General features: G+C 43.9%; 1 protein-coding gene across 1 annotated transcript in view; it reads left to right on the top strand.

Annotated features, from left to right (window-relative positions):
• PRKCQ (protein kinase C theta) overlaps positions 1–11,961 on the top strand; it is a 54,551-nt gene extending 42,590 nt beyond the window's left edge. Inside the window, exons 14-19 of the mRNA XM_042052624.1 lie at positions 485–576; positions 2,059–2,121; positions 5,708–5,846; positions 8,508–8,696; positions 9,277–9,405; positions 10,038–11,961. Of these exons, the coding sequence (XP_041908558.1) occupies positions 485–576; positions 2,059–2,121; positions 5,708–5,846; positions 8,508–8,696; positions 9,277–9,405; positions 10,038–10,193 (768 nt within the window). The 3' untranslated portion in view covers positions 10,194–11,961. The remainder of the gene's footprint in view (positions 1–484; positions 577–2,058; positions 2,122–5,707; positions 5,847–8,507; positions 8,697–9,276; positions 9,406–10,037) is intronic.
• Positions 11,962–15,325: the final 3,364 nt, after the last annotated feature.

Raw genomic sequence — 15,325 nt, 5'->3', positions numbered from 1 at the left:
TTGATGTCACACCACTGGATGTGGTACTGTACTGGAATACATATGGATGGATAACGTACTGGAATGGGGACCAGAGGAGACTTACAATTGATTTTTACCTTTTCCACTAGTCCCCTGAGAAGCTTGTCCATCTGTCCTTCTGCTATACAGGCACTGTAGAGTTACTGACACCTTTCTGTGAGCCTGGAGCTCTGCTGGTAAAAATCCACAGCCCCAGCTGGCTATTAAGTGGCTCTGCAATATTTGCTAATGGTGTTTATACAAATCAGAGCAGGGAGGGTGGGTATGGGCTTAAGGAACCAAGAGGAGAAATGAGGAATCTAAAAAAGAAGCTGCTTTCTTTCCAAAACCCTCACAGTAATACTTTCCTTCCTCTTTTTGGGTGCTTTCTGAGCAGTTTGATTTTTTTTTTTTTTAATATATATAAACTTTTACCTTGCTCTTCACCACCCCTTATCTATTCTCACTTTATCTCATTCTCTAGGAAAACCTGTTTTTTGTGATGGAATACCTCAATGGAGGAGACCTCATGTTCCATATCCAGAGCTGCCATAAGTTCGACCTTCCCAGAGCAACGTAAGATGTTTATTACTGCCTTTGGGCCTGCAGGGTGCACACGAGAGAGAAGCAAACTGGGAACTTGCTTTTATTCCCAGCTCTGCTACTGCCTTGCAGAGGAAACCTTGGGCAGATTATTTAACCTCTCTTCACCTTGCCCAGCTGCAAACTGGGGATGATGCTTGTGCTGGAAGCTAAATCACTGTCAATCCCAGCTCTCTCCAAACTCAACAAAGACATGCAGGTCATCCCCCTGCCTCAATGAAGGACTAGGAGTGAGTCACTTCCCATCCTCTTTTCCCTCCCACAGAAGACTTTTAGGCTCCATCCACACAGTTGGTTTCACTCAGACATGACCTTGCTTCTTTACAACACTCTGTAGGCTCCAGGCTGCAGGACCTGCTTAACCTGAGGTTCCCAGCCCAGTGGTCAGGGGTGAAGCTGTTGTTTGTTAGAAGTAATGGGATTTTCCCTTTTTTCCCTTTTAAAGTTCAATGGGGTGGGGGGAAAACCTATCAAAAGCACAAAAGGTAAATTTAAACAAAAAATTAATACACCAAAGGAGAATTAAAAATGTATTTAGCTTTGATTAAAGTAAATAGAAGAATTAGAATAAATGAAAGGTGCCTTTAATCCTTCTGCAAGCAAAAGGTGTTTTGAAAGTCAATATTGAAACTACTATAGGAATTACTTTTTATTTAATAATTTAATAAAAAATTCCCCACACTGTCGTTTAAATCAGTGATGATTTTTTTCAAAAGCATTTGAATGTCCAGAATTAAGGGTCAATGCATTGAAGACTGAGGGAGCACAGCTATGCCACATTGGAGGGGGTATGATCCTCTGGTTTCATTCCCTCCTGGGAGAGCACTTTCATTCTTCACACTGAAACTGCCTCTTGGCAGCAGGATGTGGTGGTGTCCTTTGGGGAAAAATGTGCTGAGAACAAAGACTTCAAGCTCAAAACAGCTCCAGAGAAAGTCCCATATTATGGATAAGCTTTCAAAATTAGAGAAAATTTCTTCACTGAAAGTGTGGTCAGGCATTGCAACAGGCTGTTCAGGGAGGTGGTGGAATCACTGTCCCTGTAAGTGTTCAAGAAATGTGGATGTGGCACTTAGGGCATGGTTTAGTGGTGGGTTTGGCGCTGCTGGGTTAATGATTGGACTCAATGATCACAAAGGTGTTTTCCAACCTAAACGATTCCAGAATTCTTGGATTCTATGAAAAGCAGGTCATAAATCTGAGCAGGGAAGAGGACAGTTTGACAAGCCAGGGAGTCTGTCTGTGCTCCCCATCCCAGACTCCCACCTGCTTTTGGGAATCTCACATCACCCACCAGTAAAACACAGTCACCCCAAGCCTTCTGGAGACACCCCAGACATTTTGGGAACCTAATGCAATTTTGGCTCTTGTGGAGACATATTTTCCATCTTTTTGGGTCCAGTTGAAAGCGCCTTTGGGAAGCTCCTGTTCTAATTTGTGCCTTCTGCTGTTCAGGTTTTATGCTGCTGAAATCATTTGTGGGCTCCAGTTCCTCCATTCCAAGGGCATAATATACAGGTAATTTTACTGTAATTTAGTGTAATTAATATGCTAAATGCTAAACTTTTTCTGCTTTTCCCTGCAAGCACTGATGGCAACAGAGAGGCTGTTTCTTGGCTGTGCTTACTGGCATTGAATTTCTCTGCCCATTTCCCTTTCACAGAGTTTGGGTGTTTTAATTTGAAAAGATAGTATAGAGAAGGCAGTTTTGATCCTTCTTTCAGAACTCTGTCCTATTTCAGTTAACATTAAAACAAACCCTTGGATGCATTTACACAGAGTCATTCACACAGCACCCAGTATAGACAACCTGTTTAAGTTTTCAACATATCAAGGTGTATAAGGTCAAGTTAGACACGAGAAATTTGGTACATCTGCTGTGCTGGTTACCTTGGGACAGTGGTGACAAGCTCAAGCCATGTAATAACAGCAGGGAGACAGTGATATATCTTAATTTTGGATTATTAACAGCTCTACTGTGCGCAGTTCAATGGGGAGATGGGATTCGCCTCACCATCGTGAATCTGTCTGTCAAGTTCTTCTTGTAGTAAGCAGAAAGCAGAGGGCATTTTTATGTTCATCAAACCTGTGTTAAAATGTTTATGGGAAGTACCCATTTCTACCAGAAATTAGGCCACAGTCTGATTTCCCATGGCTGAAAGGAGGAACTGAATTTCTGGGGAGCTCTGGTCAAGCTCACCTTCATGGCAAAATTCAGTTACTACACTGCAGCCTTCTTTAAAAGCAGGAAACAAATAACTTGTCACAAACAAATGAGAAAGATCCCTACAGCAAACAATGTTTGCTGAACCCAGAATGAGCTTATTTCAGTGTTTGTCATGTAGTGTGAACATTAGAGCAAATGCTGAAAGTGGATGGCTTGCTCACAATCCATTCTCCCTTTAAAGCACAAGCTTTGATTCCTATTAGTACTCATGTGGGAGCCATTTATAGTCTTTATTGACCGATGATGGTGACTGCATAAACATGCGATCAATATCAGTGGCATTCAGCTAAGATGATCTCTGGTGCCTCAGCAAATTTCTGGCTCTAATTACTATTCTTGATGAGTGAAAGGAAAAATTTTCTGAAGTGCCCAAATCACTTGGCCATGTCTGTTGTTTTTAGTCCATCTTCTCAGAAAATCTGATTTAAAATATCTGCAGGACATGATGAGTTTATGGCAGGACTGCTAATGCTGACATTTTATTTATAATTCACAATTTTACTTGGAATCACTGCGCCAGTGCTGTGTTGGGGTTTGGGACCCATTTCCTCCTGAAAGGAGAGGGGTGTTTAGAGTCTGGAGCCTTGGGAATTGAGGGAAAACTGGGACATCTGGGCATTGGGTAGCATGTGTATAGGAAAAAGTATCTCATTCCCAGGAGCTGGTGATACTGCTCTGGGTATCAAGTGTTGAGAGAAAATGTTTAACCAGCCCTACTCTCTTCTCCCTTTTTCACTGAAGACAATGACAACGAGGTCAGCTGAGAACACAGAGTCATCAGTATCTCTGTCAGAGCAAACTAAGCACTTTGGAAAGTGAATAGAAATCATTTTTGAAACTACATCTCTTGTGATGTTGTAAGAATAATGAATCCAGCTGTTCTGTCTCATGCACCCACGTTTGGAAATGTTGGCTTAAATTTTAACGAATGAGCCGAGGCGTTTTTTGGCAGAAACTCCAGTCCCTGGAGCCAATGAGTTTGAGACTCATCAAAATAATGAAAGAGAACTGTAGGTGATGGGTTTCTTTGTTTTGCTTCGATCTATCGGGTGAATAAAAGCAGTGCTGGCAGCCTGAGATTGATCTCAATGTTGTAACTAAAATAAGTCATTCCAGCTGGAAATTGTGACAATATGAGTGTCTGCCACTTGGAAGGCAAATGTCTCGGTTTTCTCTGTATTTCTCTTTGATTGATGACTCCCATTTTGTTTTGGGCCATGTTCTTGCAGCAGTGAACAGTTGCCCCACAGCAACAATTTAGTGTGTAAACAGTACAATGTCCCCCACACTGTTGAGGAACAGCCCAAGCAAGACAAGGAGCTTTGCACAGAAGGAGGCTGAAGAATCATCTTTCCTGCAATTGCAGGCCATCATCTCAGGAGCATCAAGCATTAGAAATTACCTTCTTTGAGGAACATTTCTGAAAAGAAACCCACGTTGTAAAGCAGTCGTCAGCAGGAGGGTGGCTGTACAGCAGCCTCATGGTTAGGCTTCTTGCCTGAGGTGTGGAAAATCATATAATCACAGATTCACAGAGTGGTTTGGGTTGGAAGGAACCTTAAAGACCACCTAGTTCCAGCCCCCTCACCATGGGCAGGGATGCCACCCACTGGATCAGGCCCCATCCAACTTGGCCTTTTTGGCCAAAATATGTGTAGGCCGTGAATTAGCAGAGGTTGAAAAAGAACGGTTACACCCTCAGCTGTGGGTACAAGCAAATGTGTCTGGGTGCTTTGGAACTGAAAAGGAACAGTGATTGATAGCACAAGCCAGGCAGTGCAGGAATGTGTGTGCTCACAGACCAGGTCACCCAAATTCTACCCACATCCCCGATTAAGTTCAGCATCACTGATCCAAATGTCTACCTGAGTCATTGTCTCAATGAAAAACAAAACTTTTAGGTAAGATTTAAGAAAATTAACATAGAAACCATGCCAGTCTTCCTTTCTTTCTACCTTTTCTTCTTTACGAGCTTTTCTCTCCTTTCGTAGTTAGTTCCCACTTCAGGACCTCCTTGTTCTCCATCAATGGTCATGAGTCATCAGCTCATTTACTTTTATTTCCTTCTCTGTGCTTTTCTGTTTTCTTCCTCTCTCTGGGCTCTTTGCTTCCTGGAGTAGCTCAAAAGCTGAGACCCTGATCAGACAACAGCCTGGCAGCTGAGTGTGAAAGGCTTTGTAAATCCCGGGTTTCAGATGGTGCAGCCCAGCAGTGGTGGGGGTTCTGCTGATGTCTGGGATTATTCTAACCCTCTGCAGAGCTTGTGGGTCCTTACCTCATGCAACATTTGTAGAGCCTGCTCTAGGAGGGAGATCTGGCAGCAGCTTCAGAGAGAATATTGAGATTTCCAGGGGAGGAGAGAGTGAGAATTACCTGGTCACTGCTTGCTCTCGTTCTCCGGGCTGTCTTAGGGCTGAAGCACAAGTTGGCACAAAGTCCATCTTAGCTTCACTATTCTGCATCCTTGAAGGAAACAGCTTTTAGAAGCTGTCTTGGGTGATGTGATCCCTGAAAGTGTTCGAGTCCAGGCTGGATGTGGCTTGGAGCAGCCTGGTCTAGTGGGAGGTGTCCCTGCCCATGGGAGGGGATTGGAACTGGGTGATCTTTAAGGTCCCTTCCAAGTCAAACCATTCTGTGATTCCATGATTCTGTGTCTTCTCCAAGAGATAAATTAGTGCTGGGACAAGAGAAATGAGGAAGAGAGATACTGAAGCCCAAGAGAGCAGTTCCTCATTCATCCCTCAGCCTTCCTTTGTATTTCCAGCATGTAGGCCCTGCACAGGGGCAGAGAACAAGTTAATAAGTGTAACCTGCTGAGGTAACTTGTGTGCTTCTGGAACACTTTAAAGAAGGGGGTTTCCTTGTCTTCCTCCACAGAGACTTGAAGCTGGACAACGTCCTCCTGGACAACGAGGGGCACATCAAAATTGCTGATTTTGGGATGTGCAAAGAAAACATGTTTGGTGATGCGAAGACAAGCACTTTTTGTGGCACTCCTGACTATATTGCCCCTGAGGTAGGTGTGGGGCACAGGGAGATTAGCAAGTGCTGGGGGACAGGAAATATGTCTTAAGACATGACTGTTGTGCAGTGGTAGAGGCTGCAAAGGGTAGTAACCTGGCTTGGAGCAGTTCCAGGCCAGGAACTGGATTTCATCTTGACTCAGAGTCTGTGTTGCTGTCTGGCATTGCTTATTTTTGTGGCTAATTCATTGTTTTTGTGCGAATGACTCTGGGAAACAAGTGGAGCTTGGCTTAAACCAAGAAGCAGAATGCTTAATGGAAATTCAGTTTGGGCCACGGCAGAAGAAACTCCAAGAGGTCCTACAATTCAGGGACTGACACAGCACGAGGAATGCTGACTGTGCCCTTCCCTTATTTCTTTCAATTTTTAACCGGAGAGAAATTTGTTCTTTTTCTTTTTCCCCTAGATAATGTAGGTGTTTTGAACTAGATCCCTCCAGAAAAGAGAAAGTTTCCTTAACCTGATGACTTCACACAATGATAGATCATACTGTGGAGAGGCTTTGACTAATTAGGTGGCCAAAGAAAATGTTTCTTAGCTCAGAGAAAAACCTACAAGTCATCCATGCATCATGTCTGACATCGGTCTGATATCCATTTATTTACCTTTCAAGATCCCATTTTGTAATTTTAGTGTTTTCATGATGGATATTGGTGCTTTCCAAAGAGCTGTCAAACCCTTCAGGGTTTTATTTTTCCTCTACTATAATTCATTGGTCCTTCACTGTGCACTAAGGGCTCTATTCTGGCCAAGGTTACACCACTGCTGGCTCAAGGGTCTCTTCAAATCAGTTGGATTTCTATTGCCTAAGAATGGGTGTAAGTGTACTCTGCAATCAAGCTAATTGTCTTTTATTCCACTTCAACATGCCTTTATTTAAGAAAAAAAATGCTGTTTTTTGCTCATAAAAAAAAAAGATAGCCAAGTGTTGATCCTTTATCTGTGATTTTATTTTATAGAAAAGAGAAAAACTAAAATAGCTCAGAGTTTTACTTCTGCACCGTATTTATTTTAGGGATTCAACGAGTGCATATAAAACCTTTTACCTCTAAATTGAAAGCACTTCTAGAGTTTATGGATTGTCTCTCCTGCCACAGGCAGGAGCACTGGACTCTGTCAGTATTTCACTGCAGCTGCTACCACTGTTCTTTGTTACAGACCCAGCAACTTGGCTACAGCCATGCAAATAAGGGGCTTTGGGGTCAGTAGACAAGCAACTTTTTTTCATTTCAAAAAATACCTGACAAAAAAAAACCCCTGAAATTAAATTGCTGAGTTTATTTTTTTCCCAGAGAATTTCAAACAAAATAAACCTTTTTCTTTCTGACTGCCATAAAACACTTTAATTTCAATTTCCAGATATTTTAGAGTTTAAAAGATAAAGCCTTGTAAAAAAAATTTCCCTTTTCAGAAGGAAAGGTTGGGATGATTTTGTCTGTAAGTGATTCAGAAAAAATATACTAAGGGGTCTTGCTGATTTTTTTTGGTTTTTGGCTCTGAGTGGAACTCATTGCATATATTACATCATATATTCAAATTTCTTTTTTGTCCTTTTTGCATCTCCTCTTTTGGAGACAGATGTAGTATAAAGCATCCCACTGCAATCAAGCTGTGGGCTCAAAAGTAAAGATTGTGCCTTTAAATGAAATTTTCCCCTCTACAGCTCTAAAATTCTGATGAGAATCCTACACAAAACAGTGATCATATGAACCTTTAGATATCTGCAATATAAAAATCTATATATGAGCAAGTTTTTGAGGCTCTTTGAGAACCAAAGGAGACAAACAGGGGTTGCATTTTACAACAGGTAGATATTTATCTGGATGTTTAAAATTGGGCTTATTCCCTTCCTTGGCTATAAAAGGAGCTAGTGATAACTGGTTCAGCTTTAGGTATCTCCACAACAGATATCCGAAGGCAGGTGAGATTAATTTTGCTTCTCCAGAAGGGAAGTTTGAGAACTTGGTGATGGTCCTTTAGACTCTGGCAAGGTTGTCACTCCAGCTGGATGTCACTTTATAGGTGACACTGAAAGGCACAAACCAAGGGACTGACTGAGGGCAAATTCCTGTTCCTCTACCTAAAACTCAGCTGGTCTCAAGAGGACAGATCAGCAACCTCTTTCATGTCTTTCCTGGGGAAGATTTTTCTGGGGTAGAGTCACAACATTTTAACTGAGTGATGGTCCTAAAGTACCCTTATGCTTTTTTTTTTGTAGTTCTAAAACTCAGCTTGTATGACTTCAATCAATCCCAAAACACTAATACCTAGCCTTTCGTCTTCTTGGGCTTCACAAGCCTGAAGTGAACCCTTAGAGAACAGGCTAAAGACAACTTGTCTCACCTTTTATATTTGAGAACTCTCCAGTAGCCAAGGATTAGTTCATATAACTTAAGAGTTACATGCAGCCCGTTGTCTGTAGTGCCAGGGACTGTTTTGGCACCCAGGTGTGGCTGTGCCTCGTCACTCCAGGAGCCACAAGCCCCTCACCACTGGCAGATTTCTGGCTCCTGCTGCAGGCAGAGGGAAGCACCTCTGCTATCCCGCTCTGCAGAGCAGCTTTTGCAAGGCCATGGTCTGGCCACCCGTCTGAAGTTGAAAAACTCATGTCAGACATTTTACTTCTGCCATTTTTGCTCCTCTTTCTGGGCAGATACTGCTGGGGCAGAAGTACAACACCTCTGTTGACTGGTGGTCCTTTGGTGTCCTTCTGTATGAGATGCTCATTGGCCAATCCCCTTTCCATGGCCAAGATGAGGAGGAGCTTTTCCAGTCCATCCGTATGGATAACCCCTTCTACCCTCGCTGGCTGGACAAGGATGCAAAGGACATCTTGGTGAAGGTAAGAATCACCATCCATCAAACGAAAGTCTTTCTGCCAGAATTATTGTCTTCAATTTTTTTTTATCTTCAGCTGTTGTAGAGAGAAACAGATTTAGTGTCCTAGGACCAGGGAGAGTCACTGTCTTTTCTGCGGCATCAGACTTCACATGACCTATGTCATGAGGAGATTTGTGTGTCTTCCTTCTCCTGAGTTGTGATGGTGGCTCCTCAGAGGGCACCAAACACCAGCAGAGATCAGTTTATTTGCAGAGCACTCCCTAAGGTGCCAGGCATGTTACCTCCTGGAAAAGATACTTCAAACTAAGGGCTTTGATTGAAGCAGATTGAGATGTTGAACATCTCTTTTTGGGGCACCCACTGCCATCTTTCTGCACAAACAGCCTGTATTTCTGTCAGGATTAGAGATAATTATCATCTTTACACCAATCAATAAGCTTCCTTGTTTAGGAAAAAAAATCCCAACATTTTCTCCATTATGGGTTCTTCTCATGGCACTGACTCTAGATAATTACACATTCCACCCTGCTTAATGCCTGCATTATCAGCAGAGAATTTAACCTATGGAATCAACATTCCAGCTTTTTGTAAGAGAGCCTGAGAGGAGACTGGGAGCAAGAGGGAACATCCGCCAGCACGCCTTTTTCCGGGAAATCAACTGGGAAGCTTTGGAAGAGAGAAGGATGGAGCCTCCTTTCAAACCGAGAGTGGTAAGGATGGATCTTCTTTCAATTCCACGCATCTCAGGTCTTCTAAACTGTGCGTTTCTGCTGGTTGCCTGACCTGATCTTCACAACTACTCCTTTGTGGTGGCTGCAAGCCCAGGTTTGGCACGTCTACACCTGAGAAACCATAAATTTCTCATCTCTTTCTCAGTTACTGCAGCAGAGTAACACTTTCCCTTCACCACATAACTGCAGCCCCTTCTGAAAGGATTATCTTTCATTGAACTGCAGAAGGTCAAACAGTTCAGGAACCAGGTGTTTGGCTAAATCAGAATCATTCTGACTATTAATAACAGTCTAATTTAATTATTATACTCCTATTAATAGCAATAATAGAATTTAATTTGACAAGCACATCATACTTTTATTTTACAGCCTTTCACAAGTGTTATTCAGATGATGGGTTCAGTGTGCCATGTTACAAAGCTGTAACATCCCTGCCTGGCAGAATTCCTGGATCACAAGCTCAGTGCCTCCTTTATAATATTTATATTTACTGGCTCCCATCTAAAGGTTGAGCTGAGCCCATAGGAAGCAGCCTGATAGGGCCAGTACCATTGTAATGAAGATCTGACTATTAGTGGTTTGACATCAGTTTTTTTTTCCTTTTCTTGAAGAAATCTCCAAGTGACTGTAGCAACTTCGACAAGGAATTCCTAAATGAAAAACCCAGACTCTCCTGCGCCGACAGAGCACTGATTAACAGCATGGACCAAAATATGTTCAGCAACTTCTCTTTTGTGAACCCTAAAATGGAGAAGATATTTTCCTGAGATCTGCCTTACTGAAGGAATTCTCTGTAATGGTTTGAGTAGCACTTTGTCAGCTGAAGACTGTGCATGGTTATTTTTATCAAGAACCCTCCAGAAAAAAGCACCTCAGTGAAAGTTTGTACCATGCCTGGAGGCTTCTGAGTTATTCCAGTCCGTAGCAGATGCCAGCCCACTCTTCACTGATGATAAAGTTTCTTTGTGGTATCTTTTGGTGTCTCTTCTCTCTCTTCCCAATGTTCTTGAAGTTGAGAGCATTTGAAAATGAGGAGGTGCCAAAACCTGTTCCCCACTACTTGTGCACGCAGCCAACAGGTTTCTCTGTAAGGAAAAATAAGTATATTTGAGCTTCTGGTGATTTCAGTGCCCATTTCTGCAACTCTGACTCAGACCCACCTTCTTCTGAAGGAAAAGTGATTTGCTCAAGGCCTGAGAATATCAGGGAAGACTCAGATTGGATGCTTTGGTAACCTCCTCTCGTCCATATGCAGAATTGCCCATGTGTGCACAGTTTTGAAGCAGAAATTTGCTCCCTACACCTTTTAAAAATACTGTTCACAGGTGTTAAGTCTCAATTTTTCTCCATGGGACAAAGAGACTTTCAGGTGCCCATTCCACCATCTGTACATCTCAATGGATCGTTACCAAAGGAAGTGCCAAGATCAGTACAGAAAAACAGTGGTTTACACTTAGTGCCTGAGCAGGGAGGATGGGAAGTTGCAGAATGCTTCGAGAACCCTGTTCTAAAGCTTTAAGTGTCCTCTCACACACCAAACTCAGGGCAAGGTCTGGATGGGGCTTTCTGACGTGTTAACCTAAAACCACATGAGAAAAGTGCAGCATGTTTCCTCAAACCATTGTTTAAGCATTGTAGAAGTCACAGAATTGGGGTATTTCACTTGAAAGGTAATAACTGGTCCTGCAAAGGCTGATTTACTTTCTGTTTCTCTAAATGATGTGCCAGCTCTTTGGTACAGGTCAACGAGCTGCACACGATGGTCACAGGGCAGGAGGCACATCAGGTGAGGGTGGCGCACACCTTCACCTTGTGACATTTTTCTGTGTGTTCTACCCCTTTGCAGCCTGTGGGAATGTAGGTGGGTTTGAAAAAAGTCTTTTCTGTGATCCTTTCATCATGGGATCTTTTTAAATAAAGGTGCACTCTCTTCTGAGGTTGGAGATTTGTGAAACCACCCAGTTACTCCTTGTCGCTGAGACACCTGTTAAAAGCTGGGTCAAAATCAAGTCAGAGCCTAAAAAGAAGATTTTGTAACAACTTAGGCTTAGGCAGCTGCTCAAGCTGGTGTTGGGGTCTATTTGAAGAACATACATTTGGAGCTTTGTTGCATCAACCTCATGTCCATGAAGAAGAAAAGCTCTAGAAGGTGAGTTATCCCAAATTCAGGTTCCCTTCAGAGGTGCCTTCCTGGCTCTGCTGGTCTGGGCTGTCAATTTGGACCTCCCAACAGGATGTATGCAGCCTTGAAGGCAGCACTGGGATATCACTGGCAGTGACTGCAGGCACAGAATCCAGCAGGAACAAGAGCTGAAGTGTGTGAGGTGGACAAGAAGAGCAGAACACCCTGAGAAAGGTTTCAGTCCAGTGACTCTGATGAAATCCTTGTTTGTGCTGTATGAAACGCAGGAGGGGGCATCTGTGCTCATAGTTTGTGGAGCTGGTCATCGTGTTTAATTAGAACAGTTAACATGAATTTTTTAAATGCCAGTGCTGTTTGTACAGTTTAATAAAATGTTGTGTATAAATAGGAAATAGGCATTGAAGTGATTAAATAGGGACAAAGAGCAGAGGTGCTTAGAAAAGCCATTAAAATCACTCTGTGCTGTCTGGGGAATGTTCCCCAGGGGAATTTCAGCCCATAAATACACAGCAGCAGCAAGCACTTGAATAACTGTAACTACTCCACAGGGCAATAGTTAAACCAAGGATTTGGTGCTGTGCAAAGGTATCCAAGAAGAAAGTGAAATGTTCCTTTTCACTGCCAAAAAGTGACACGGCACTGAATGGGGTCGGGTATCTCAGAGGGGTTGCAGAGGAGATGTGCAGAGGTTGTTACTAAAAGTGAGTGATTCGGGACATCTTCCTTCGACACCCGAATGAGGCTGGGTCATCCAAGTCCTGCGAGGGCCTGAGTGTGTCCATGACTCTGGTGGAGTCTGGCTGGCCTGATCCAGACTAGGATTGCATTTCTGAGCATTTGAAGACTGGCAGTATCCCTAAATGATGGTGAGGGATGTTCTCTTTGCAGCAGCACAGCAGTTCGGGCTTGAAGCCAATGCAGGGACAACCCAAGAGCATAGACTAAGGAAGGAGGGTGCTGGTTCACCTCTTGTGGTTAAGTCACTGAAGAGGAACAGGCTTTAACACCTCTCTGATCAGAGGCCAGGCTCTCTGCACTCCAACTGTGGTTCTATACAGCCACACGTAAGAGTGCCTTGTGAAGGAACCCGTTGAGTAACTGCTAGAGCAGGCATAGCGTTAGGATTAGTGTGAAGCTTGTGATGCAAACCACAAGAAGAAGCACCTGCTTCTCTTTGCAAGGCGTCTTCAGCTTAAAAACCCAATAAACCCATTGAGGATGGGGGCAGGGACATGGGGAGAGGTGGATACGAGCCACCACGAACGTGCTCACTGTGTGTCCCACTGTGTGAGCAGCCTCCCAGCTGTGCCTGTGGGGTGTGAAGAGTGACGTGGGAAGCAGCAAACGCTTTCCTGTGGTGACAGTGATTGAGAGATAACAGCCAGGGAGGGCTGAAAGCCAAACACCCACGCAGAAATGAGCAGGAGCCCAGGTACTCACCAAGATGCTCCTTTGCCCTGGCTGAACATGGCACCTCCATTCCCATCTTCTTTCCCTTTTTTCTCTCCCCTCCTCCGTAAAAATGTTCATTTTATGGCATAGTAGATGGGGCTTGCCAGGTTTGGTGATTCATTTCCTGACAGCTCAATCCTGTTCTGGAGCCCAGTGGGATCACAGCACTACTGCAGGACCATGGCACCAGCAAACATCAGGGTCTGACCTCCAGCACCACCTGTTTCAGCTCAAGCTTTGGGAGTCCCCAAAGCACCCAAATGCTCCTTACTTGGTCTTGCTGCCACACCTGATGGATATATGAATTCCTACTTGTTGGCATCCACCAAATCAGGATGAGTGGGAGTCACCTGTAAATGACAGCCCTAATTTCAGGACTCCTGCAAAGACTTCCAAGAGGAGGTGGGTTGGTCTCACAGCTCCTCAGCGTTCAGAAGACAAAACCAAGCTCTGTCCTACACCCCACCATGCTCCTTGCAGCCTGTGCTGAAAGGAAAGACAACTTTGCCCAGTGGTTACAAGACATTCTTGCAGTGCAGAGGTGTCACCAAAAGTCCCTGTCCGACAACACGACTCCAAAGAGTGGGTCCTGGGAGTCAAAATGCTCTTCCCTTTGTAATTATATTTGTACCTCAGCTATCTAAAACCCAAGAGAGAGATCCCAGCTGGGACCTAACGTGGTCTCTCACTCCAGGGATACCACATCACCTGCAGCCACCAGATCATCATCAATGATGTGTCTTGTGGTGTGAAGCCAGCGGAGGTCTCAGTGCAGGCCTCAGGAAGCTTTTCTACCTTCCTTGCTTACACAGAAGTTTTATCTCTGGTACATCACAGCAGCCAAGACAGCACATGCAGAGCTGGTGAAGTACAGGAAATAAGTGTATTTTTGGCTCTTCTGTAACTGGCACTGGGTGCAGCTCAGTGACTGCACGCACTGTAGTGGGGTCCATTCCGCTGTTGGTGACAGCCACCTTGGAGTCCTTTATCTCTTACATCCCCTCAATGTTTATGTATGCAAAGATAGAATTAAAAATAGATGAGAAGTGAAACAAAGAAAAAACCGGCATCGAGTTGTGGAAGGTGAAGCAAGAGCAGAAAAGGCAAGTAAGGAAGAAAAGAGGGATATAGGTTGGTGTAGTATTATGTAACACTTCCCTTCATCCATTGGTTTCAATTAGAGCTCTGCTGTTTTCCTTCAAAGCCACTCGTACCATCCTAGAGTTGCTTTTGTAGCCAAAGCACAGAACTTTTGGAGATTTCAGAGAATGGGACAGGCTGAGACCAGAATGGCTCTGATCTGGCCTCCCAGGTAGCACAGAGATGCCACTCCTGCTCTGGCATCTCCCTTAGAAATCAGGATATTTCTGCTTTGAATCTGGATTCAGGTCCCAATAAAATATTTTAATTAGGCTGTCTATAGCAGAGGAATGCAGTTTAACTGCTCACTTTTAGTCAGGTAGCATCTCTGAGACACCCTGGGTTATCCTGAAGGACTTCTGCTGAATATGGTTCTCTCCTATAACCTGTGACTTATCCCACCCCCAACAGCCATGGACACCTCTCTGTAAGCAGCAGAATCAGGCCTGGAGTTCACCCTCCAGCAGGCACCTGCACTCAGCCAGTCAAGTCTGGTAGGAAGAAACATCAAAAATTAGTTATCAACGTGATTTCTGCAGTTGCTGAAGATACTTCATGAAGGAAGTCCTCCATCCTCCTGGTACATCCTCATTAAGGGGGACCAGGGGACACTGCATTCCTATTTTCACTGGCAAGCATATTCCCTTCTCCCATAATAAAGCAATGACAATGAGAGAGACACAAAGCTCAGCATTTACGATCTTTTGAGAACTGTCTTTGCTCTTGAGGGGAAACACTTTTAAGCTAAAAGAAGGTAGGTCTAGATCAGATGTTAGGAAGAATTTTATTTTTTTTAATCAGAGGGTGGTGAGGCCCTGGCAGAGATTGCCCAGAGAAGCTGTGGCTGCCCCATCCCTGGAAGTGTCCAAGGTCAGGTTGGATGGGGCTTGGAGCAACCTGGGATAGTGGAAGGTAGAATAGCAAGGGGTGGAATGAAACTGGCTTTAAGGTCCTTTCCAAACCAAACCATTCTGTGATTCTGTGATCCAGTTACAGGAGATCACCATAGGAGAGACTCAGTTAAGACAAAGCTTAAAGGCATCAGCTCTTTCTCATTCTGCATTTTCACATGTTAAATCAAAACAAAACCCCTTAATCTCTGTTCCAGGAGTCAACTGGATTCTGCCTGTCTGGGACCCAGTGATCACTCAACTCATGCTGCTC

This window comes from Corvus kubaryi, unplaced genomic scaffold (genome assembly GCF_017639235.1).
Source record: "Corvus kubaryi isolate FWS band 111438036 unplaced genomic scaffold, C.kubaryi_AGA036_p1.0 135, whole genome shotgun sequence".
Lineage (NCBI taxonomy): Eukaryota > Metazoa > Chordata > Aves > Passeriformes > Corvidae > Corvus > Corvus kubaryi.
This window is presented reverse-complemented; position numbering and strand designations above follow the sequence as displayed.